This window comes from Globicephala melas, chromosome 8 (assembly GCF_963455315.2).
Source record: "Globicephala melas chromosome 8, mGloMel1.2, whole genome shotgun sequence".
Taxonomy (NCBI): Eukaryota; Metazoa; Chordata; class Mammalia; order Artiodactyla; family Delphinidae; genus Globicephala; species Globicephala melas.
The window spans coordinates 859,972-884,612 of NC_083321.1; the positions used below are offsets into that span (position 1 = coordinate 859,972).

At 62.0% G+C, this 24,641-nt stretch overlaps 1 protein-coding gene across 2 annotated transcripts; it reads right to left on the reverse strand.

Annotated features, from left to right (window-relative positions):
- Positions 1 to 5,134: 5,134 nt before the first annotated feature.
- TOLLIP (toll interacting protein) lies at positions 5,135 to 23,416 on the reverse strand. 2 transcript variants are annotated; one of them, XM_030833113.2, is made up of 6 exons: positions 23,246 to 23,416; positions 14,210 to 14,359; positions 10,440 to 10,622; positions 9,581 to 9,733; positions 8,839 to 8,929; positions 5,135 to 6,017 (listed from the first exon to the last, which is right to left on the reverse strand). In XM_030833113.2, the coding sequence occupies exons 1-6, from the start codon at positions 23,276 to 23,278 to the stop codon at positions 5,806 to 5,808; spliced, it is 822 nt and encodes a 273-aa protein (XP_030688973.1). In that variant the 5' UTR covers positions 23,279 to 23,416; the 3' UTR covers positions 5,135 to 5,805. The 2 variants fall into 2 exon arrangements, with proteins under 2 accessions (XP_030688973.1, XP_030688975.1); XM_030833115.2 differs by lacking the exons at positions 8,839 to 8,929; positions 9,581 to 9,733; positions 10,440 to 10,622 and having other exon boundaries at positions 5,808 to 6,017.
- Between the last annotated feature and the right edge of the window lie 1,225 nt (positions 23,417 to 24,641).

Here is a 24,641-nt window from a genome sequence, read left to right on the forward strand (position 1 = left end):
GCCCAGGGCTCAGCCTGGCTGCCGAGCGGTCCGTCCACAGCTCCAGCTCAGCAGAGCCCCTCCCAGACCAAGGCCCCAGCCGGGCCCTCCTCCAGGACGCCCCTCGGCCAGCACCGGACGCGTCCCCCTGCGCTGGTGTGAAGTCCACACGCTCTGTCCATCCTGCCCTGATGTCCACAGGAATAACAGCGGGCCAGCTGTATGTCAGAAAGAAAACAGCTCTTCCACACTAATAACCCTTGCACTGCAATTTTTGTAATTTTTCACTTTTCCATTTTGTCCTAAATGAGGTTTATTGGTTTAATCTTGGCAGTACCTAACAGTTAATAGACACTGAGGATAATTACCTTAGTGACAACGTTACAAATTACTGAATGAACGTTTTGTTATCACTGGGTTTAATGCGTTTCACAGTGACACCCGCGCTCAGGGGACCGCGTTTCTCACTAGACTGACGTGTTAGCACAGAAAGCTTTCAAGCAAGACCGCCATTGACATGCTCGGCCCAAGCAGCCCCGCGCTCTGCTTCGCTGTGCTGGCTTGTCTCCCGTCCTCCGCCCTCGGGGTGATGGGGACACAGCTCCGCTGAGTGCTAGGGGACTACGGCCCTGGACACGGGGCTCTGCCTCCAGAACAAGTCAAACATCAAACTGGGCTGCAGCCTTTGCTTCCACAAAGGTTGCTTTTCAGAAATCAACAGTTCCAAGGGATGTTCTGAACATTACTTCTGAAAATAAAAATGGAAGAGAGAACGATAATAAACCGCTCTCCTTGTCGGCACTGGGAAGACGGCCCCGAAGGCCCAGACTCTGCGCTCTGGGAGCCCGGTGAACCCGGAAGCCCAGCCCAGGGAGGTCCTGCCACCCTTGGGGCCATGGCGGGGAGGGGGACCGGCCGAGCTCAGAATCCCTCCTGCATTTGTTCGTCCAACAAGTGCTGACCGAGCCCTGCTGTGCGGGCAGAAGCCCGTGCTTGACCGCCCAGCATCCCAGCAGGATGGACACCAAGCAGAGGAAAGGGAACGGGTACGTCTGGATGACCCAATCGAGAGGGGCTGGGTGTGGGGAGGGCGGGGAGTTGCCAGAGAGGCTGGGAAGCTGCCCCGCTAGCCATGGGGAGCAGGTGGAGGTCAGGAGCCTTGCAGGGGGACGGGAGGCTCGGCAGGAGGCCTCCCTGAGCTCCTGGCTCCTGGGTCTTCCCTTTGCAGGGCTGTCCGGGACGTGGGTGAGGATCTGGGCCTTGTGCCGTCTCCCTAGCGCTCAGGAGACGTGGGAACCCAGACGAAGGACCAGAGCCGCTGCCAGGGTGCTCGGCCCACCCATTAGAGTCTCCAGACTTCCTGGTGGGAAGTGAGGGGCCTCCTGGGCCGGCTGGGGACAAGCAGTCATCCTGCAGCCTGAGGGGGGGCCCTGAGCACCGGGCCCGGAGCTCAACATAAAGGCAGCAGCACCTGCCACCCCAGGAAGCCCCGAGAGGAAGGGAGCCTGGACCAGCGATGGCCGTCCTCGGAGCCCCCATGGCTGCGGGGCCCGCCCACTCCTCGCTGCCCATGACTGAGCGGGTGTCAGCGTGGAGGCTGGGACAGCGTGGGCCCACTGCAGCTGCAGGCACTGGGAAAGCATCTTGGAGCCTGACAAGCTCTGGACCCAGTCGGGGGGCTGGCTGTGGCCCAGGAGCAGATTCACCATGCTGCCGGGCGGGCTCTTGGAAATTCGGAACCGACCGCGGTCCGCGTTGGGTGGAGAGCCCAGGAGGGCCCTCGCAGTGGCTGAGGAAGGGATGTGGAGGCTAAGCAGGGCCGCGGGGACACTGCACAGGTGAGAGGGCGCCTGCACAGCCGAGAACCAGCGCGGGTGACCTCTGCGGTGCGGCTGAAGACAGCAGATGCCGTTACGGGGCTGGCTCCCCAGCAGCAGAGTAATGGGGTGGGGGCTGAGGCCCCACAGGAGCAGAGGGGTCAGAGGCAACCGGACGCCCTGAGCAGCGGCTACCTGCGGTGATGGGGGCAAGCTGGACGGGCCGCTGACAGCCTGCGGACTCAGAACAGAACCAAGTGACAGCACAGACAGCTGTCGGCCTCCTCGTGGGGGCCACGGCCCCTCGCCCAAGGTCCAGACCTGCTCGGTCCTCAGACCAGAACCATCGGCCGGAGGAGAGGCTGGGCTCCCTCGGGAGAGCCCCAAGGCACCAGGGCAAGTGGACAGGGCGGTGGTCCCTACCCCCTCCCAGAGGGGCTCACGGCATTCACCCCCAGGGCAGAGGGGCCACCACTGACCGCAGGGGCCCAAAGCAACGCCAAGGCTCCTTTAAAACTGGGGCTTATGGGGCCACTCAGCTACCCACTGGTCACTTCCCCAGCCCTGGAACGTGCAACTGGGATGGACGCCGGCAGAACGCCACTGATTCCTCTGCCGTCTGGGACGGGCTGGCCGAGAGGAGGGCCATGTCTGACCTCCGACATGAAAGACGCAAGTGTCGCCGCCACCACCACGGCCCGGTACCCACTGCCCGGCGCCTGCACACCCAGCCCGCACCCGGCTGCGGATGGACGTCCACGCGAGGAGTGGCGGGCCCCTGAGACGTGGGCAGGCCGCATACCTGGGCCATGTCCGCATCCCCCATCCCCAGCTCCACCCGCCGACCCCAAAGTAACACCCCCGCCCACGCCCAGCTCAGCATCAGGCCTGTTTCACACACTCGATGCACAGCTACCTCGTGTTCCCTGGGGTTCACAGGATTCCCGACCGGAGGCACCAACCGTCCCCCCACCTCCTCTGGGCCCCGCGTGCAGTGGGTTTCTTCAGCCCCCGCTGGACCACCATCCCTCAGCAACGTCCCATCTGGCAAAAGCCTGCCCACCAAGGGGCCAACTGCATGACCGTATCTGCATTTCCAACAGTTCTATCTGTTCTTCTCCATTTCTGGGTGGGTATTTTTAACTCTCTTGGTCTTTGCATTTTATTCTGTTTCCACGACACTGCAGGTCATCACGTGCTGCTCCAGGGGAGGCTGGCGGCTGGGATGGGTGGGGTCCCGCTCGCCTGCATCTGAGCTGGCGCCCCGGGACCGACACTGGCTCCTCCAGAAACGTGCTGCTGCTTCCACCAAGCGGCTTTCTCACCTGGAGCTCCCCGGGCTGCAGGTGGTGTAGACATGGGCCCGAGGTGGGGAGGGCTCCCCCTCCCTCTGTGGGCCGAGTCCCCTCCTCAGCCAGCACTTTAACGAGCCAAGGCCGCGCCTCCCGGCGGCTCACGCCCCACACGCAGGGCCAAGCGCCCGGGACACACGAGCGCTGAGCGTACCCTACCCTCTGCATCGTGTCCCTGGTGCCCGGGCCCCGCCCGCACACAACTCCTCTCGGCCTTGGGCACAAGCTCTCACTGTGACACTGACCCGGGGCAGGAGGGCACCTGAGAAAACTGTCGGGGATAATGGGGGCGGCGGGGGGGCGTACCTGAAGGCAGTGGGTCCCCTCCCTCCCGCCCCCAATCCCCGGCTGTACAACGTCCTCAGCGGGGCCAGTGCCCGCTGACTCAGGGCTGGGCCAGCCCCACCCCTGTGTGCTCCAGGGCCGCGGGGCCCAGCACCCGAGCCGGACCCTGCACTTGGGGTATGGCTCCGAGGCGGGCGTCGTGGGCCCTCTTAGAAGGGGAGACACATTGTGGCCCATGTTCGGTTCCTACTCCTGGGTCGGGACGGCCTGGAGAATTACAAACAGGACAACAAAGGAACCAGAGGCCGGTGCTTCGGGAACCAGGAGAGGAGGACAGCGTCTGCGGCCTGTCCTCCACAACCCAACCAGAAAATCAGACCCACGCTGCATGGAAACATTTCCGGCTCCCAGTCAGAATGCAGCCTGTGCCCTGCTCTGCCTTCACTTACGAGTCCTGTAACTAGTTTGCTGGTGAGTTTACTGCAACTGCTGTCAACCTGCTTGTTACGAGCCGAGTTAAATCAGAACAAAAATGGTCAACTCTCCTTGGAGAACTTGACTTCTCTATTTTACACAGACCATTTATTAAATTAGAAGGCTGAAAAGTAAAAACGTATCTTACAATCAAGGAGGAATTGGACCCTGGACCCCAATAGAATGATCAGAAACGCAAAGCTCTGAGGGACCGTTTCTGCCAGCACTGGCAGGGCGCCTGCTGGAAACGCCTCTCTCCTCACCAGCACAGAGCGGCAGCCAGCTGCACGGTGCCCCGGCCCCGGGCGCCCGAGCCAGACGGCCCCCACCCCACCCCCAGGGGCTGCCTGGACGGGGAGCGCAGACGTGAACGCGAAGCCGGGGCAGGAAGGGCGTCTGACTTAACGAAGGCCTCACAGGCATGACCTTCCTCTGACCTAGTAAAGAAGCATCCATGGAAAAGGACCATGAGAGCTGGCAGGTCTGGGGCCGCCCTGAAGCTAAGACTCCCGTGAACGGAGGCCCGGGCGGGGCGGCTGGGGCAGCGCGGGGTCACCTGGGGCTGGGGGCCCGGCCTGCGTGGAGCTGCGCCGAGTGTGGTCAGGTCACCGCCCAACAGTCTAGGGCTGCAGCCGAGGAACCATCGCTCTCAAGCATCTGAGAAGAGCCTGCGGCAAAGGCACAAGTGGTCCGAACCCACCAACCAACGCAGGTCTCCCCGAGCCGGGGCCACCGTGCACGCCCGGGGGAGACAGAAAGCGGCACTGCACTTAACCTACATGGAGGGAAGGGCTGCAGCCTGAGTCCTCCTAACTTCCTCGGGCTGGCCTTCCACTGACGTCCACACGGTTGGGATCCACCTCTATGTCCAAAGGCTGGGCAATGACTCCAAAGACAGAGCGGTGACCGCGACTTACCGCGGACCGCAGTGGCCACAGCCAGTGCGTCACTTCGGAGACACCATTCAGATTTGATTTCCACGGGGCATCACCCAGCCTGTCCCCATCCTCTCTGTCCGCGGCCGGAGCCAGGGCCAGGGTAGCATCCACACGGCAGGGCGCCTCCTGCCTCTTGGGAAGACCTGCCAGCACTGACGGTCACCAGACTGCCCTCTCTGTCGCCCAAACTGACCCACAGGCCTGGGGCCAACCTAGTCTCCCTAAATTAACATCGGCAGTAAAAGCCAGGAGTTCCTAAATGCCCTTTAATAAGCAAATACAAGACTGGATCTGTTTCTTACACCCCAGTTTTAGTTCTGTTGCCAGAGTGCATCCCGGGGGGAGCGGTGACCCTTCGGGACAGCATCACACAGAGGCGGGTGAGACAGCAGGAGAGATTGAGGGCCCAGGGCTCGGGCCAGGGCTCCCGACGCCACGCCCAGACCTGGCTGCTCTGCACTCAGGCTGAGCTCTGCAGCCGAGGCTGGACGGGGGTGAGCAGCCCACGAACACCACCAAGGGGAGGAGACAAGTTTTCAGCTGAAACTTCTAAGTGACCCCAAACCCGCTGTCAGTGGGTTCTGTGTGCCTTGCGTTAATGGGCCTACCCGATCAGGTCGCGTCACCGCAGGCCACCAATCAAACCAGAGAAGGCTCGGCGCGAAGGCCCTGGTGGGGGCAGCTGCTCCCAGGAGAGCCTCCCGGGACGGCGGGAAGGCGGGCGCGCACACGGGACACGGCCCTCCGACCAATGCGGGAGAGGCCCCCCACCCGCCGCGACCACGTCGAGAACGGCTGCAGGAACCGAAAACCACATGCATCCCGAACAAGGGTGTGGACTGGGCTACACAGACGTCCGAGGAAGGGGCTACGCAGGGTGCGTTCACGGGGATCTGCGGGGGACGGTGCTCCTGGGAGCTGGGCGGGCAGGCGGGCAGGCGGGCTGGCAGCGGGGCACATCTAGGACTCCTCGCCCATCTGCAGCAGGGAGTTGATGGCCGCATCCTTGCTGCCCCGCTGGGCCTCCAGCACAGAGCGGATCACCTCCCGGTCCATGTTGGGGAACATGTCCTGGATGGCCTTCAGGTCCTCCTCGCTGCAGCGGGGCTGGGCGCTTACGGCTGGGGGCAGGGCCACAGGCACCATGCCGGGGCTGCACACGGCGGGCATCCCTGAGAGCAGGAGACAGGGGTCAGGGAAAGCAGCACCTCCGACGCGTGGGCTAGCCGCCCCGGGGGTCGGCCCCCCAGGTCTCGTCTCCCAGCGTGACCTCAGAAACTGGCCAGACACTCGTGAGAAACCAGGGGCGAGCAGCCCCCCGCCACTCGGTCCCCGGCATCTCACATGAGCCCACTTCACAGCGGGGGTGGCAGGGGCAAAAACAAGCCTAAGAACGTGTGCATTTACACCACAGGGGTCAATTCTCATCCATCAAAGGCCACAAAACCGTTCCCGCCACCTGAGAACGAAACAGCAAACCCAGTCTACGCTCCTTTGCCCCAACACCTGAGACTTTCACGCCGTTTCCTCTGTCACACATTCCAGAACAGACTTTCCCAGCTTGGCACTCACATCACAATCAGACACTGACGAGGAAAGAAAACTCACCCAGTGCGTGCCCAGCACGTGCCCAGCCTTCCCCGTGACAGCAGACAACCCACGAGGCGAGGTGCTCACGAGCACTGCCGCGCCGGGGCCTGTGCGCTCGAGCAGAGGCCCCGGGGCCCCGGACACCCAGCCCCGCCAGCTACACGTGGGGCTCCTGGTATCACTCCCTCACACCAGCCACGTCCCCTCACTCCCTTGTTAGACACAGGTGACAACTGAGAACCTCACGGCATCTCAACTGCTGGAAGGTTCAGTCCGAGCACCTGGTGCCACCGGACCCCAAGACAAAGCTTTGACTCCTTGTCCTGAGATGGTCTCTTGGGGGAACCCAGACAAACGTAAGGAAGGAGAGTGTTAACAGAGGCTCCACGCCTAACCGAGTGCAGAGCCTAGTCAAACACCTCTCTGAAAAGTAGAAACGGATTTAAAATCATTAGTTCTGGGACTTCCCTGGTGGCACGCTGGTTAAGAATCCGCTTGCAGGGCTTCCCTGGTGGCGCAGTGGTTAAGAATCCGCCTGCCAATGCAGGGGACACGGGTTCGAGCCCTGGTCGAACATGCCACAGAGCAACTGAGCCCGTGTGTCACAACTACTGAGCCTGCGCTCTAGAGCCTGAGAGCCACAACTACTGAAGCCCGCGCACAGCAACAAAGACCCAACTCAGCCATAAATTAATTAATTAAAAAAAAAAAAAAAAAAGAATCCGCTTGGCAATGCAGGAGACGCGGATTCGGGCTCTAGTCGAGAACTAAGATCCCACATGCCGCGGGGCAGCTAAGCCTGTGCGCCACAACTGTTGAGCCCGGGGGCCACAACTACTGAAGCCCGTGCGCCTAGAGCCCATGCTCCACAACAAGAGAAGCCACTGCAATGAGAAGCCCACGCACCACAACCAAGAGTAGCCCCCGCTCGCTGCAACTAGAGAAAGCCTGCGTGCAGCAACGAAGACCCAATGCAGCCAAAAATAAATAAATAAATTTTTAAAATAAAATAAAATAAAATCATTAGTTCTTATAAACTCAAAAGCACAAACAATCCGCCGAACCAGGCTGGGAGCGCTGGACTGAGAAGTTTAGGACATGATTTCCTTTCCTGTCTGAAGTCAGAAGATCCTAAAGGCGGCTCAACGCCGTCCAAACCAAAACTGGCAGAAGGGCCGACAAGTGTTGAGACGAGGTCGCATCGGCTGCAGGTGCGCGACTGAGGCTGCGCTGGACACACACGGCTGCCTCCAGGGACAGAGGGGACGGGACGTGCTCCCAAGGCAGCAGCAGAGCCCAGCCCCTCCGAGTCCCTCCTGGGCCAGCTGGGCCGAGCACCGGCCCACACCCCCCGCCCACTGGCCTTTAGTCCTGGCCGTCCTGAGAGGCGAGAGGTCGCTTGGGTCCCAGGCGGGCACTCAAACCTGGTGAGGCCAGGGACCCCAGGTCATTCCACGAGCCCAGGAAGGTGCTCGCCCACCGCCTTTCAGAAACGGGGAGGGAAAGGGAACCCGGGACTGGGGATGGCTGACAGCTTCACTCCGCGAGCCCCCCGCCGTCCGCCCTGGCCTGGTTTGCATCCAGGCCACACCCCCACCGCCTGCATTTCTGACACTTCTGGGAACAGTGGAGACAAACTTTAGGGGGCACCCTGGCTCTCCTTAGGCCCCTTCCAGGAGGGTCTTGGGTTGTAGCGTGGGAGGCAGGCGGTCCTAGGGCAATTAACTCGGGGCCCCACAGTCTTCACCTCGCTCTGGACGGAGTTTAGAGGATTTCGGGGACGTGGCCACACCGTGCACACGGCATCCCCGGCGTCACTTGGTCTCTCCGGTGCCCCGAGCCTCCCGCCGCCCATGCACTGCCCGGGTTTTATGGTGGCTCACGTGGGGGGCGAGCTGAGCCCAGGACCCGTCACGGCCCCGAATGGGAGCCGATCACAGGCTGACGTGAAGGCTCAAAAATCCAAAGGCGGAAGAGCCACAGTCCAACTTGACTTTGCTGTGCTGTGCGAGCCGCGCGTTCAGAAAGGTTACCAGCGCGTAAGGTAAGAAGCTCATAAAGGTAAAAAGATGGGAGAGAAACAGCAACGCTGGAGCCCGGGGTCCATCCACCCAACAGGAAGTGATCTTGTGCTGCGGTGATTCAAAATGCTTAGAAATCACATTTCAACATCTCCATAAATTTCAACTCACCTTCTCTGTGCCGACAGAGAAAAAACAAACCCTATTTCCTACACGTGCACGTAACATTCAAACGTAACAGCGGACCCCTGGTTTTGGGAGGCTCTCCGGGCATCCCTTGAAGACCAGGCCCAGACTCTAGCCCACACCCCGAACCCCCACGCGCCTCCCCGCTGCTCGAACACCCAAGGGCATGCGCCCGGGGAGGAGAAGCAGCACACACCTGTGATGGGCACGTAGCCGACGCCCTGCTGGTACACAGTGGGCATCAGGACCACGGGCTGAGGCGGCATCATCATGGCAGCCGGCAGTGACTGAAACACACCAAAGACAATCAGGGGTCAGAGAAGAACACAGCACACATCCGAACCTCATCACTCCCAGCCTCGCCAAAAGCGTCCTGGGAGGGACAGTGCAGGGCCTGGAGCCCAGTCACCGGGCCCAGGATCGAGGTGGGTCCAGCCAGGCCCTGCATCCCATCCAGCATCATCAAGTCCCTGCCCACACCGACACCCCAAAGGCTCCTCTGCCGGAGGACTCGGGTAGAAGGTGGCATCAGGCCTGCTGAACCACGGCTGAGACGTGACCAACAGAAAACCCCGCTCAAGAAAGGAAACCTAAGCTTAAACTCCAGGGTCAAACCGCCTCTCTCTGTTTATAATTCTTTAGTTAAGTACAACGATGGCTTTCCGTCTACGTAGAAACGCCTGTTACAGAGGCACGATGGCATGTTCACGAGTAAACTCACTGATGTTGGGACCTGCTGTGAATCAGTCCAGCACCAGAAAGGGGGTGAGACAAGGTGCCAGAGGAGGCGGCCGTGAGGCTGGGCAGTCGGTCCCACCCGGGGCCCCTGCACCCCCTCCCCGCGTCCACATGCCAGAAACACCTGGGAGTAAGGGCGGGGATGCCGGTAAGCCCGGGAACGGCACCCCAGTGGCCATGGGCCCGCCAGCCGGCCTCACCGTGTAGGACAGGACCAGGTTGATCATGCCCTCCTTGTCGTCGCCCTGCCGCCCGCTCAGGCTGTACCATTCGTCCACGACCTTGCCCTGCCTCAGCGCCTCGGGGATTGTCACGTGTGTCCAGGCAATGCGGTCGTCCATGGAGAAGGCTCGCTGGGGGGTGACGGGAGATGGCGGTGACCCCAGGGCTGCCCGGGAGGCCGCCCCACTCCCCCAGCCCTCCCGGCAGGGTGTGCGCGGCCCGGGGCCGCCCCGCTCTCTCCACCTCCTGTGGGCGCAGGGGGAGGGAGGCTCCACCGGGCCCCTGCAGACATGCGCCCCCCACAGACCACATGCTCCCCTCCACCCCAGGGCCCCAGAGGCGACGGGGCCGGGTGTGAGGGAGGACCCGGGAGGAAGGGAGGAAGGCAGAACCCTGGGGACTGTGGCCACTTCCCAGCCCCGCTGCCCACCCCCACCCCCCAGCCCCGTCAGCCGACCACAGGCGAGGGGGCAGCCGACCCGGCCTCAGGAGCGGTGGGACACGCCCAGGCAGGCCCTCGGAGGGCCAGGCTGAGTTAGAGCCCAGGGCACCCGACGGCCCAGTGACACTCGGGAGGTTCCTGCCACTCACGCCACCCAGCCACGGGCCCTGACCACGTCACACCTGAGCTGCGTACAGATAGCGGCTGCCTGACCTGCCTGGTCGGGTGACGCCCACACGCTGGACACAGGGTGGTGACGTGTCTGAATGCAAGTTCTAAAGACTCTGCAGGGGAAACGTGCTTTTCACTATGCTGGGGACACCAGGACACCTGTCACAAAGCCACAAGAAACCTGAAGTTCTGGAGCGGCTGAGTGGCCCCCGCGCGGCGCCCACCTCGTCAAAGATCTCCAGGTAGAAGGAGTCCACACCCGGGGGCACCGTGCACTGGATGACCTTATTCCAGCGCGGGTTCTTGGCGCCGTTGTGGGCTGTGGGCGTCTCGTACACCGCGTAGCCCAAGCGCAGTCGGCAGTACGGATCCATGCGGGTCATGCCGTAGTTCTTTGCCAACTTGGCCTGAAATAAAGCCGATGTATGAGACAGGGCAGCGGCTGTCACAGTGGAAGCCACAGCTCAGCTAAGTGGGCTGCCCCTTCCACTCACGGCTTCCAGAGATTTCTGGGTGCCGACCCACCGGAACACGGCTGTAACTGAACCGTCAGCCCTCCGTATCCGTGGATTTAAGCAACCACAGATAAAAAATATTAGGAAAAAACATTCCAGAAAGTTCCAAAAAGCAAAACTTGAATTTGCCACACCAGCAACGAATTTTATAGCTTTACACTGTGTTACGACTGCACGCACACAGCATTTACCGCGTGTTAAGTGTTACGAGTAATCCAGTGATGACTCAGTACACGGGAGGATGTGTGCAGGGTACGTGCAAAGCTGCACCGCTTTACATAAGGGACTTGAGCATCCTTGGACTGTGGTGTCTGTGGGGTCCCAGAACCAATCCCAGGGACGACCGTGCTCTGGGACCCCGGAGGGAGGAGAAGTCCAGGCTGGGTCCAGTGTTCTGCGATAAGGCACCCGGCACCGTGCCTGACACTCAGGACACACCGGCTGCTGCTAGGCAGGGGCTGGATCCCCACCCAAAGGAGGAGGAGGGTGAAAAGGGCAGGCCATCCCGGGACAGAGCCAAGAGCCACCGAGAAGAGAAGCAGGGGGACGGGGGCCACCCCGGAGAAGCAGGGCCCAGCCAAGGCCTTCCCTGCGCCCTCGGAGAGTGACCGTGCTGGCTCCCGGCCCCCCTCCCGCGCAGGAGCCTCTCGGCAGTGACCATCCCTGCCCAGTGCTGCATGGGGGCCAGGGGTGCAGGCAACTCATCTTGGGCACCAGATGAGGCAGAGCCCACCCACATCTCACATAGGTCACGGGCCCACCTCAAGCCAGACGCGCTGCTCGGGACGGCTGGGATGCGTTTGTAGGCGCAAACGTGAACACCGATGAGCACGTCAGGCTGTCGGTCGGGAAGTACTGACTCCCAGTGGATTATGGGCTTAAATGTAAAACCTAAAACTGTAAAACTTGCACAGGAAAAACCAGAAGAAGTCTTTGTCATCTTTTAGGCAAGGTCAGCAAAAGCACGGCCCAGGAAGGACAGCTGGCGGCTCCCTGGGGACCGTGAGGAGGACAGAGCAGCCCCGTCTGCAGCATCAAGTCTGATCACAAACCCGTGTCCAGGACATAACGGACCCACAAACCTCAGCAATGAGAACACAACACGGTTGAAAAACAGGCAGAAGATCTGAAGAAGAAAAGCTCGACGCCAATTAGCACGTGAGAAGACGCTCCCCACCATCGGCCATCAGCGACACGCAAAGCAGAACCCCGTGAGGCCACAAGGAGCTGCTGGACAGGCTCAGACCCAGCCCGCCGGGCCAAGCCGCCCACCCCCAGAGCGCAGGAGTCCCGCAGGTGGCTGGGAGAAGCCACGGTGTGGCAGTGCAGGGACCAGCCTGGCAGCTTCTCCAAAGCAGACTCCACCCAGCTCGGGAGTTGGGAGTCCACTCCGAAATGGGAACTCACGCTCACACAGAAGCCCGTGCTTCACAGCGGCCCAGGGCTGGGACCCCCGTCCCTGCTGGGCAACAGACAGACTCGGGAAGTGCCCCGGGGCCTGAGCTTGGTCAGCACTGCGGTCAAGGGCAGGCCCACCGACAGGCAGAGGGAACTATCTGTGTTGCTGGGGAAGCTCTCTTCATCACAGCGGTGGACAGGCTCGTCAGAGGTCATTGAAACACAGGCTAATTCAAATCAGTGCATTTTAACATATGTAAATCATAATCAGTAAGGTCGATTTTTTAAAAAACAGCAAAAAATTCCCCAAAGCCCTGCTGCCTGCACTGACACCCTCTCTCTTCTCCCCTCTGGAAGGCTCCACACAAGCCCCTATTCTGTCTGCGAGCCTCCTTGCCCCCCCGCATCCCCCACTCTCGTGCCGACTTCCCCAGAGCTCTGGCCGGGGCTGCCCACGACCGCACGTCCCAGAGCCACCACCCCTCCGTGCAGGCCCAGCCTGAGCCCCTCAGGACGCCCGCCTTATGTCACTGCTGGACCTCTGCCCTGCAGTCCACAGCCTCCCGGCCTCGGCCCCCTGCCTTTAAAACATCCTCGACTTAACGTGTCCGACACCGAACCGCGAGTTTCCTTCCCGGCCTGTTCCTCCTGTAATTTCCCCCATTTTGGTCGAGGCTCCTCCATCCCCTGGGTGCTGGCAACAGGCCTTGGGGTCACATACCCGCCTGCCCCCACGTGGATGCGCCCCGAAGTCGGCTGGTTCTCCCCCAGGAGCACCAAGCGCAGGGCCTTCCAGCCTCGCCCACATCTTCCCGACACAGACCCCGAGGGAGCCCTGAACTCCAGCTCAGGACAGGGTGCCCGCTCAGAGCCGAGCCCCAAGGCCACAGGACCCCCAGCTGGCAGCACCAGGAGGGCCTGGCCCTGAAGCAGCCCCCGGCACAGGGTGGCGATTCCTGTTCATGCTGTACTTTCCACGATAACACCTGGGCCGCTCCACACCTGCCCCCCAAGCTCGCCATCGGCGCACCGCACCCCGGCCCTCAGGGCGACGCAGGCGTTTACTGCCGCCCTGCCCTGCCCTCCTCACCCGCTGACTTCCTGCTCCTCTGTCTGCAAGAGCAAACACGGATCGCACGGGCAATGTCTTCCCGAAAGCGCCCGGCAGAGGGCCTCAGGCCTCACACGCTGTTGTCTTCACTGTGAATTCACTAGAGCAGTTCTCAGGACGGCAGATTTTCCCCCCAAAACTCCTAGAAGCCGCCCTGGTATTTTCTGGAAAACACGTAGCAGCAAAGTCTGGAACGGGCCTGATTTTCGATAGCTTCAAGGCGGCTGTTTTGTCTCTGTCTATCCGCTAAGGCTTTTCCGGCTGAATAATCCGACGCTTGTGGTCTGAGCAAGGCCAGCGGCCCGTGAGTGCGGGAGGCGCCTTCCTTCTCCTGGACCCCGACTGGCCCCCAGGCCGTGCTCTGCTCACGGCTGCTGCCCTCTGCAGAGGCCCGTCTGCCACCGTGCTCTCCTCCCACGCCCCCGGCACCACGAAGGGGACACGGAGGCCTGGCCTGCCCACTTCCAAGTGGCTCCCCTGAGACATCGACTGGGCTGCGCTGTAGGCACACGAGTGTCTGAGGAAGGCCACCCCGAAGCTTACTGGGCACAACGACTCACCAGGCACGGCCCTGGTGTCTGCTGCGGACAAATGGACAGATGGACAGATGTCTCTGCCTCCCGCGGCCTCACGCAGCCTGTCAGAGCAACGTGGCAGCGCTCTTTCTGTCCTGACAGCACATCTGGTTCTCCCGGGGGCCGGGATGACCGGGCAGCAGCCACACCGCCCCTTCCCCGGCACCGGCAGGGCGAGCGGCGCTCCGGACCCCTTCTCTAACTCTTCCTGGGGAAACCCGGGCGATTGTCAGTATCTTCACATCCATCGCTCTCCACGAGGTATGTGTTTCCAGAAAAACGGGATCAGAGGAAGCCCCATCCATCCACGTGGCAACATGCTACGACAGCGAAGGCCCCGCCCCGCCCGCTCCGGCCCCCTCCCCCTGCCCCCCCCCACAGGCGGCCACACCCACCTGCACCACGGTGATGCTGAGGCGGCCCACGGTGCCCAGCGCCCCTCCGTACTGCAGCTGCTGCGCAGCCTGTGCGTCCAGCTGGATCTGCTGCTGCTGCTGTGTGGGCGTGATGCGCAGGAAGTCCTGAGGCAGCTCCCCGATGTACACCTGCGGAGAGCACGGCGGTCAGGGCTGGGCGCCACCCGCCCACAGGACGAGGGTCCGCGGCGGCAAGATATCCACCCTGCGGACCCCTCCCAGGGCCTGCACTCTCGGCATCAGGATGCGCAGCAAACAGGGGGCTCTGTGGAGGCCCGAGTGCGTCTCCGCCCTGAAAGCAGGCCTCGCGTCCTCGCTGGGCCTGGGGGCCTCACACGCTCTGGTCCGCGTGTCCACGATCCCTTCCCCAGGACCAGGACCGCCGCAAGCAAGGCCTGTCCACCGTGAGCGCTGTTCACGGGGTGAAACCTGAAGCTTGGATGTCCAGTGACTTGGAAAGGCCTCTGTGCTGATACCCTTCAAACGTCTCCACGAGAAACAACTTGCGTGCAAAAACGCCCCGGAGACCAAGAACCCAACAGATTAACCACCAGAAGCCCGGATACCTGGCCCTGGACAGGTGAAGTGATGGGGACACACCTGATGGGGACCACACTCAGGGACACACCTGAGTGTGGAGCCCGGTGGAGCCTGGGGGCTCCAAGAGTGACGACTCCCAAGAAGACCGCAGGAGACCATGCACGGAGAGACGGCCCACAGCCAGACGGCCCGACCGCCTGTGTTCAGAGCCCTCGACAGCCGCACCGTTGCTCGCCCTCCGGGGGGGTGCGGGCCTGGAGGGGCCACAGTGCGAGCAGAGCCCAGGTGAACGGGAGGGAGCAGCCGCAGGACCCACGATGGAGGTCTGGCTGCTGGGGGGGAAACCAGGGCCACAGGCCCCCTCAGCTGCGCAGGGGACGTCACAGACCCCAGCCGCGGGCCCTGAAGAAGTGGGTGGAAACGGAAAGGAAGACCCCAGCGTGTCACAGCGAGTTCTGGCAACTGCGCTCACAGCAGCCGCCGGGACCACTTGACGTCCGGGCACCACACGACACGGGGGTCTCTGCTGCGCAGACCAGACGGCACCAGGCAGGGGCCCAGACAGCACCCCATCCACCTAGCTCACAGCGCCCCTGGGAGAGCACCTCCCCCAGCGAGCGCCCCCAGCGCCTTTCCTAGCGAAGGTCCCTGGGAGGGTCTGGGCCTGGAGATCATGCGCTCCCACCAAGGCTGATGGAAGCGCACACAAGGGCGCTCGCTGGCTCCCAGCAGCCCACACGCCGACTCTGCACCCAGGGGCCTAGCGCTCCCGCTGCTTCTCTCTAAAAGCAAGCTGTGCCCCCCGCACCCCCCCGCCCCCCCCCCGACCCTCTGTCTGGGAGCCAGCTCTGCGTCTCACACCTCCGCTGCATCAAGGGCCCAGCCCAGGGCAGGGGAGGGTGCCCCCGGAGGCTGCCCCCCAGAGGCCCCGGAGTTGCCAAGAGAGGAGCGCAGTGCCTTCCATTCCCTCCCCAGGGCATCGCAGGCCGCGTTTCCTGGGCGCGTAGTGCAGCCGAGTGGGTTCCAGGACAGGCCCTCGAAGGAAAGCGGGTGGTGACACCCCGTGGGCCACACCCCTCAGGAGGGCTGAGACGCCCGGGACATGCCAATCGTCAATTCCTGCCAGCGCCAAGACCAGGCCCCCGTGACCCCCCAAACGCACCCCATCCAGAGCCCCTCAGGCTCCTTGCCGTTTGCCCGGTACTCGTCTTACTGAAATAACTCTCCCAGGGGTCGCTGGCGCACAGACCACACCCCCGCCTGCTGGCCTGAGGAATGACTGCCCACCTCAGCGCCAAGGACCCCACAGGGAGCAGGCCGCAGGGGGACATTCAGTGGCGAGAGTGACAGGTCAGGAAAGGCCTCTCTGTTCCTTCACTGATCCTGTCTTGTCAGGAGCTCCTAGAGGTCATGAAACTAGAATGAAATGAAACTCCTGGGGGGTATGTTCCCTCTTTACTGTACTCATCTTGGTTTTGGGGTTCAGCACAGTCCACACAGGAGCCACGCGGGGACAGCGGGCCACGCTGAGGCCTTAAGGGAGGGGGACCAATCCCACGTGGTCAGAGCCTGTGAGGGGTGGGGGAGGGGGGATCACAGCCCAGGGAGGAGGAGCCTCCAGGTCTGCAGGGCCACCCGCCTGAAGGCACCCTGGGGACACCTGCCCTAGGCCCGCCCGCCAGAGACAACAGCAGGGGCGAGGCCCAGGGTGATGGCGGGTCAGGGCAGGGCATGTGGGGCTCAGCACCCGGCGGCTGACGGCTGCCCCACCAGCCAACAGGCCCCGTAGCACAGCAGCCCCAGAGGCCTGTGGCAAGCAGTAGGCTGCACGCTCATCCCAGAGCCCCCCACCCCGACGGAGAGGCCCCGGGACGCGCCCGCTGAGGCCTAGGAGACACCTGCCAGTCACGGCACGGGCCACTGACGTTCTTCCATCAGTTCAGCATCTTCCCAAAGGAAGTTACAAGGAAAACTCCAACTGCCAGCCGACACCTGCAGCCACGGGGATGGGTCTCCACAAGAGTCACCGCCCCCCACAGACACACACACCCTGCTCCTTCCTCAAGTCTCCAGCACCTCCTGCCGATGACCTGGTTTCAGGAAACAGGAAAAGAGGAAAAAGCCCAGAAGCAACAGGGAGGGAGGGCTGGCGCCGTGGGGAGCTCCCCAGAGGGTGCCACTTAGTCCCTCCCCCCTCGCCCCTCCCGCCACAGTCCTCTTCCAGGTTTCACTGCAAAAACCTCTGTGTCAGCTCTCCTCCCCTATTCCTATCCCTCAGGCCTCCCCCAACTTTCTAAATGACCCAAACCTGGATAGGCCACTCAAGCCAGAACGTCTGGCTGTCCCAGCCCTGCCGGACACAAGCTCCAGACGCGGGGACTGAGACACGGCGTTAACTGAGCACGAGGACGCCGGAGGGTCAGCGAGAGAGACAACGCCACTGGCCCAAACGAGGACCAGACCACAATGCTGACAGGACAGCAGCGTCTTCCACGGGGCCTTGCCCAGGGATTCCGGAGCCTCTCACGCCAGCCCGGGGTCTGGGTGCGAGCGAGATGGATCACCCTGTCCACACCTGAGTAAAATGAAACAGCCAGTGACGGGCCAAGGGGCGCCGGGGCCGGGCATCGCACTGCAAGTCTTTCAACTTCACCGTATGTGCAGATTTTCACGCCAAATGCTGGGGGGAAATCACTGCTCCCATGGCGCTCGTAGTTTAACAAAAGAAGACAACTGCTGAAAGTCGCAGCACTGTACATAATCACAGGGTGAGCACCCCGGGGCAGGTGAACAGCCGGTGACGTAAGACGGTGTAGACGGCTGAGGCCACTTTGGGAGAAGACGCCACCTCAGCAGAGGCCTGAATGGCATGAAGGCAGCGGTCATGCAGAGCCTGGGAGGACTCTGTGCACAGGCCTGGCCAGGAGCCCGCCAGGCAGATTGAGGCAGGGAGGTGGCTGGAGCAGAACAAGCAAGGGAGAGCAGGAGGGTGCAGCAGAGGACAGGAGTGTCGCACCAAGGCCACTGATGGGCTCTGACTCAGAGATGAGGAAGGGAGCAGGTGAGCAGCCAGGGCAGGTGAGCAGCCGGGGCAGGTGAGGAGCCGGGGCAGGTGAGGTGCCGGGGCAGGTGAGGAGCCGGGGCAGGTGAGGTGCCGGGGCAGGTGAGCAGCCGGGGCAGGTGAGGAGCCGGGGCAGGTGAGGAGCCGGAGCAGGTGAGGAGCCGGGGCAGGTGAGGAGCCGGGGCAGGTGAGGTGCTGCACACGCACATCTGGCTCTGCCTGGCGCCCGGCCCCAGCGTGTGACAGTGGGGGGTGGGGGGTGGGGTGGGGGCGGGCGGGACCAGTCGAAGGGGTGCGGTTGGTGTGGGTGAAGCAGAGGCTGAGAAGGAATCCGATGCTGGACCTGCTCGGAAGGCAGAGCCACAGGAGCGGCTGAGTGGGCAGGAGAGGCGAGGCCGCCCAAGGGGACGGGGAAGCCAGGGAGGGTTCCAGGGAAGGAAAGGGCGGGTCCGTGTGCGATGTTCTTGAGAGACAGGGAGCCGCTCAGGATGGTCAGCCTGGGGATGAGTGGGGTGGGCGCTGACACCCCCCAAGACCCCCGAGGGAGCAAGACGGACAGAAAGGAGGAGCCGTGGAAGGAAACCCGTGTGAAGAACGCGACCCTAGGCAGTGAGAGGCCATCGCACCTGTGCCCACTGCCGCAGCCGTGCCCACAATGAACCCGCCAGACAAGCCGCTGCGGGACCCCCGCCCGAGCCCCACCCCCACTCGGTCACCCCCGCACCTCGCAAAGCACAGGTGGCTTCCCGACCTGCAGGACCCTCTCACTGTCAGCTGAGGCAGCTGCCCCTCCTGGGCCCCCAGCCCCGCACCGCCATCCTCCCACCCAGCTCCTGTCCAGCTGGTGGTGAAGCAGAATCACCAGAGGGAGGTGGGTGGAATGGGAGGTACGCAGGCAGGACTGCAGGCGGGGAGCCCGAGGAGTTGGCCAGGTGTCTGAGAAACAACAAGTAACGCAGGGGCCGAGCAGCCCCCAGGCCGTATACGTGGGAGGGTACGGGCACAGAGCTGCTGGCCACAATGCCCAGATAGATGCCACAGACACCGACAGAGAGCAGAGCGGGGGAGCGGAAAGAGGGGCTGGGGGTGCTCTCAGATGCGGGAAGAGGCACAGGGCTGGAGCACACCAGCAGCTCAATGGCAGATGCCTCACAGGGACCTTCACGTCCCAAGAGAAGGAGCCTGTGCGCCCAGAATTCCAGACAGCAAACATACCTTTCAGGAACTAGAGAAAGCAGCACGTGTCTCAGTCCCTGTGAGCAAGCACCAGCTTATCAAGGTAACACTGCCCCTGGGAGGATGGGGAGAGGCCACCCGAGGCAGCAGCGCAAAGTCCGTACGTTAACATTTCCAGGACAACCCCAAAGAGAACAGAATGACAACATGTGTTTTCCAAACCAGCAGAAACCAAAAAATGGAACTTAAAAAACTATATTTAATCAATCCAAAAGAAGGCAAGGAGAGAAAAAGAAACAAAAATAGACAAATAAAAGCACAAATGAAAGTGTTAGGTACAAAAAGTGTGTGTGTATAACTATACACATAAAACTATCTAACACATTCCAGCTAAAAAATGAAGAAGACAGACTTCAGATTTGACTTTTTAACAATCCAGCTCCATGTTGCTGACAACAGACCAACCTGACACATGTTCTGAAAGATGTGGTCCAACAATGAAAACCCCATCAGGCAAACACTCCCTAAAAGAAAGCTGGCGTTGCCATGTGGCATCAGACCAAACAAGAAAGGCCTGTGCATGGCCAGCGGGGTCACCACACGCAAAAAGGTCCAACTCACAGGAAGACGGGGCCATCCTAAACCAGGATGCGCTCCTAACTCACCCTGAGAATCCAGAGCAGAGCTCACGGGGACACAGCGATGGTCTAGACTCCAACAGTGCGGGTCCACAACTGTACCCGAAAAAGAGAAAGCCAAGCGCAGGCCTAAAAAGAAAAACAACTCCTTCCTCTGAACATTGGAAATGAAAGAGAAAGAACTAAGCAGCTGTCTTGCCTTTCCCATACAGACTGTATTTAAGGACAACCAGACAGCGTTCATCTATACAAACAGGTCCAGCTAATAAATGCAGAAGAAGTGACAAAATTCAAACATCAGGGGCTTCCCTGGTGGCGCAGCAGTTAAGAATCCGCCTGCCAATGCAGGGGACACGGGTTTGAGCCCTGGTCCGGGAAGATCCCACATGCCACGGAGCAACTAAGCCCGTGCCCCACAACTACTGAGCCAGCGCTCTAGAGCCCGCGAGCCACAACTACAGAGCCTGCATGCCACAACTAATGAAGCCCGCATACCTAGAGCCCGTGCTCCACAACAAGAGAAGCCACCGCAATGAGAAGCCTGCGCACCGCAACGAAGAGTAGCCCCCGCTTGCCACAACTAGAGAAAGCCCGCGCGCAGCAACAAAGACCCAACGCAGCCAAAATAAATTCAAAAAAAAAATTCAAGTATCACCCTCTGCCACCCCCAGTGAAGTCAATTATCAATTCGTGCAAGGCTGATGAGAACCTGGACATCCCCGCCCACCCAGGCATCCAGACAGCTCACCCTCAGGCCTGACGAGGGAAAAGACATGACAGGAAGGAGGGGCCACACTGATCAACCAGCATCTCCAAAAGCAGGACAAGTGGTCCCTACTGGCCCCCTTTGGCCTGGACTCAATGGGACACACCACACATCTTAGCCTGTGACCAAGCCTTGGCCGCCGTCCCGTCGAGCTGACCGGCAGCACTGTGGTCAACAGTGGCGGGTCCCGCAAACCCCCCCGACCCGAGTTCTACCTCAGAAGGCAGAGAGGCCCCCACACAGGTACTGCTGTGGGTGCCCATCGGGTGCTTTTTAGTAGTTCGTGGACCAGACAAAATCACAGCATGGAGAAGGTCTGTCAGAACAGAAACACCAGCACTGCTGAAAGCGGGCAGACAGCACAGGGCTGGGCATCCCTCGGTGGCCATTCAGGGAGGGACTCACCTGCAGACGCAAACACCACATCTCCTGGAACTTAAGCAAATTCCTAGCCCCTCAGGCTCCCCTTCTCAGGGACAAAGGGAACCTCCCCAGACCCGTGGGACCCCCCCCCTACTGCTCCCCATGCCCGAGGACTCTGCCTGTCCCTCCTTCACCACGAGCGGGAAGAGACAGTCAGACTTCAGAGTCAGCCCAAGCGAGCGTGAATCCAGGCCCTGGGAGCCCTGCTGAGTGACCCTGGGCCGAGGCTGAACCCCGTCCTGTGTGGGTAGGGCTGGGGCCCCCCCGGCCGAGGGCGGACCCTCGGGAGAGCCGCCCAGCCAGGACCCGGCATGGGGAGCACCTGCCGGATGCCCCAGCTGGACTTGCAGCTTCTGCCACGAGCCACGCCGTCCCGCGGGGCCTCCACCGCACCACACACACGACAGCACGTGGGAGCTCCTTCAACGCCAAGTCCGTACACCCTGGCAAAGGAAGAGGTCTCCACCAGACCCCGAAAACCACAAAAGGAAGGGTTCTCCAAGTCTGATAACCGGCAATAAAGCCTTTACGAGTACAGTTAACCCAGAGGGGGTGGGCCAGCGGGGAGATGTGGAAACGAGAGGATGTGTACCAGGCAAAAACCTTGGGGGGAAAAAAAACCAGTAAAAAGTAAACAGTCCACTGTAGCAACCAGATCAAATGCAAGGCCAGATGCACCTGCACTGGCGGCCCTGCCCTCTGGCACAGACAGCCCTGCTCAGGACCCTTCCTGGCCTTGAAGCAGCAGCCCCCCATCTCCCAGACCCTGTCCCACTCTGCTTTCCATGCTCTCCCCTCCCACCACCCCACAGCTCCTGCTACCCCATCGAGTCTCCAGTCAGAGACCCTTGCCCCAACACCCTTACTAAGCCCGGCCCCGGCCCCGGCCCCGGCCCCGGCCCAGGCAGGCCACCGTTCACCCCGACTTGAATTCAGACCTCAGGGTCTGAGAGTGGATGCTCTGTGAGACCCTGATGGCAGGCGTCACCGTACGGTGCCACCCAAGATACCGAGAGCACCCACACCATCTGGGCAAGCCACACAGGCTCCAGGGCGCCCAAGACCCCTGAGCCCCCAGCAGCTCTGGCCCGGACCGAACCTTACTGCACGAGCACAGGTCATGGAGGGCAGCCCTCAAACACCTGCTGGTCTACGCATGGGGCCCACGACACACGGACAGAAGGCCCACGACCACTCGACAAGAGAACACGCCGGGAAGCACCGCACAGGGCCGGTCAGCCGGGTCATCGAGACCCCGACAGCACAGGCCCCAAGTCCGGACACCGTCCGCCGCCCTGGCCCGGTCACAGCCCTGTCACAGCACATGGCCGACGTCCCCCTTGGTGAGAGGAGGGGCCCACCTTCAGCAAGCGCTCCCTGCGCCCGGCCCCGAGCCGGCTGTGCGTGTTTGCCTGTGGTTCCCAGCAGGCTGAGGACACGTGACGGGCCAGGAACGGGGCCGGGCCGCTTGCCCATTACGCCACCGCTCCCCTCCCGAGGGAGCCGCTAATTTGCTCCTTGTGCTGCTCCGATGAGCCACTTGCCCAGAAATGAGAACGTGTCGACAGACACTCGGCCTGCTGTGTAGCTCACTGTACGCAGTGCCGGTGAAGACGCGGAAACGCTGAGAAATCACTCTACTGACTCTGGGGCGTTTCCACACCCAGTCGGCTAGGAACTCCCATCAGGTCCCATTCAAACGCTCAGAACGAGCATCTGTGCCCAGGGGGGTTTCTAACAAGCCCTGGTCTTCCTCAAACTCAGAAAAACGTTCTGTGGCTTCTTCTCCAGTCGGGAGAAACACAAACAAGACTTGTCAAGCCCGACTCGAGGGTGAGGAGCCCCGGGGGCTTACCCTCAGCAGCGGCTTTCTGAGACAAGGCACATCGGAGTGTCCACAGAGGAACCTTGTCCCGACTCAGAAGGACCCAGGTGTCCGCCTACCGTACGTTTCAAGACGCTGTGATAAGAACCTCACTACTCGTGAGGACGCACCCCAACCCAGTCCGAACGCCCGGCTGGAGGCGAGTCGCCAGGAGCCGGCCTGAGCCCGTCTGGACTCGCTCGCCGGCAGCGACACAATAAGCTGGGCCAGAAGACAGGACGCGAGGGCTGCGCGGAAGGGCACCCAGCTCGCGGCTCCCAGACCCTCATTTGTCACTTAAGAAACCGAGGAACAGAGCCGGGCCTGGGAGCCTCCACCATCCAAGAGCCTGTCCAGGGTTCAGGGTGCTTCTCTGGGTGCCTCGTCCTCCCGAGGACCCACTGGGTGCGGGGCCTCCCCCAACCCGGGGACCCACCCGGTGCGGGGCCGCCCCCGTCCCGGAACTCCCTTCCGCTTGCCCGGAGCCCGGCGTCGGGCCCTCCCCTGCGCCCTGAGGCCGCGGAGCCCGCCCCCAGCCGGAGCCTACCGGCCCGCGCTGCGTGCTGACGGTGGTCGCCATGGTCTGGCCGGCCTCAGGCCTCGCCCTCCGAGAGGTGACGCGCCGGCGACCCTTCGCGCGGAACCGCGATCTAACTATTACCCCGCAAGGCCGCCGCCGCCACAGTCAGCTGACGGCCGGCCCCGCCCCCGCACTGCCCACTGCGCCGGCGCAGCACCGCCCCGCCCTTTCCGGCGCCGGGCGCCTGCGCAGTCGCTCCCCGCCCTCGGCCCCGCGAAATGGCTCCCGAGCCGGCAGTGTGCGCATGCGCGCCGGGCTGGCGGGGGTGGGTGGGGGTGGGTGGGGGTGGGTGGGGGCGGGCCGTGGGGCCGGGCCGCGGACTGTAGGTGCTGGTGCATCCGGCTGGACGCGCGGCCGGAGCGGGTCTGTGGCCCCGCCGCGCCTCGCCGAGTGACCGGAGTGACTCGGTCCGGCGGCCGCCCTCCGTGTGTGTCCGCGGTGAGGCCGCGCGCTGACCACTCCGCCCCTTGCTTCCCGCCGGCCCCTCAGCAGGGTCTTACCCGAGGCTGCTGGCCGAGCTTCCTCTGGAGACCACGGAGCTTTGCTGTTGTCCGTCCGAGGAGGAGGTGGAGAGGCCTGGCTTCCCCTAGGCCGGGTGTTCTGCTGTTGACACAAGCAGTTTCCCAGGCACTGCGATCAGACAGGGCTGCTGACCACTCCAGTCACGGGTGGACCTCCTCCGCCACCCGAGCTGGGACACTGCTGCCTCTTCCTATTACAGCTTCACCTTCTAGATGGGAGTTATTAAGAAGCTTCCAGACAGCATCCAATCCACAGCAAAACCCCGCTTCCTTAAACCCTCCCCAGAACCACCTACAAAAGCCCCAATTCTATAAGGAGTCCTTACTAATACCCTCTAAGTCCCCCGGTGCATCCCCCAGCTGTGTGGTCTCCTTAGCTGCAACCAGGAAGAATCCCAGCTTGTTGAGTTACAGGTGTGTTCCTGGTGGCCCGCCTGGAGGGCACTGACACACCCAAGGTGTGAACCGTCCTTTTCCTGTGTGTACTTCCCAGAGCCCTCAGAAGTAGGCAGCCCACTGCATAGTCTTTGTAACCCCGCATTTGCCATGGGAACTAAATATCTCATCCACTTGGCCACACATCTGTTTGCCCTCCACTTGCACCACATCCCATGCCACCATTGGTGATAATTTGAGGAATTGGGTTGCCCCTGGATGACACAGGCTCCTGGTACTCCATTTCCCTGGGCAAGGACTTTAGCCACATGCTCATCAAATATACGTGCAACCCAATGCTAGCGTCCCATTTTGAGTCTGTTTTCTGGGGCCACTTCTGGTGGCAGTTATGGTATCAGTCATGGTCCCGGCGAGAAACAGATAGCATGCGCACAAGGATCACTGGA

What these genes read in the sequence shown, in the direction of transcription:
- TOLLIP (XM_030833113.2), bottom strand. Translation starts at nt 23,278, where the DNA reads ATGGCGACCACCGTCAGCACGCAGCGCGGGCCG. An exon ending in TCAGCACGCAGCGCGGGCCG is followed by an intron (nt 14,360 to 23,245) that starts GTAGGCTCCGGC and finishes TGCTCTCCGCAG; the next exon opens with GTGTACATCGGGGAGCTGCC. An exon ending in CGGCTACGTGCCCATCACAG is followed by an intron (nt 6,018 to 8,838) that starts GTGTGTGCTGCT and finishes TCCTGCTCTCAG; the next exon opens with GGATGCCCGCCGTGTGCAGC.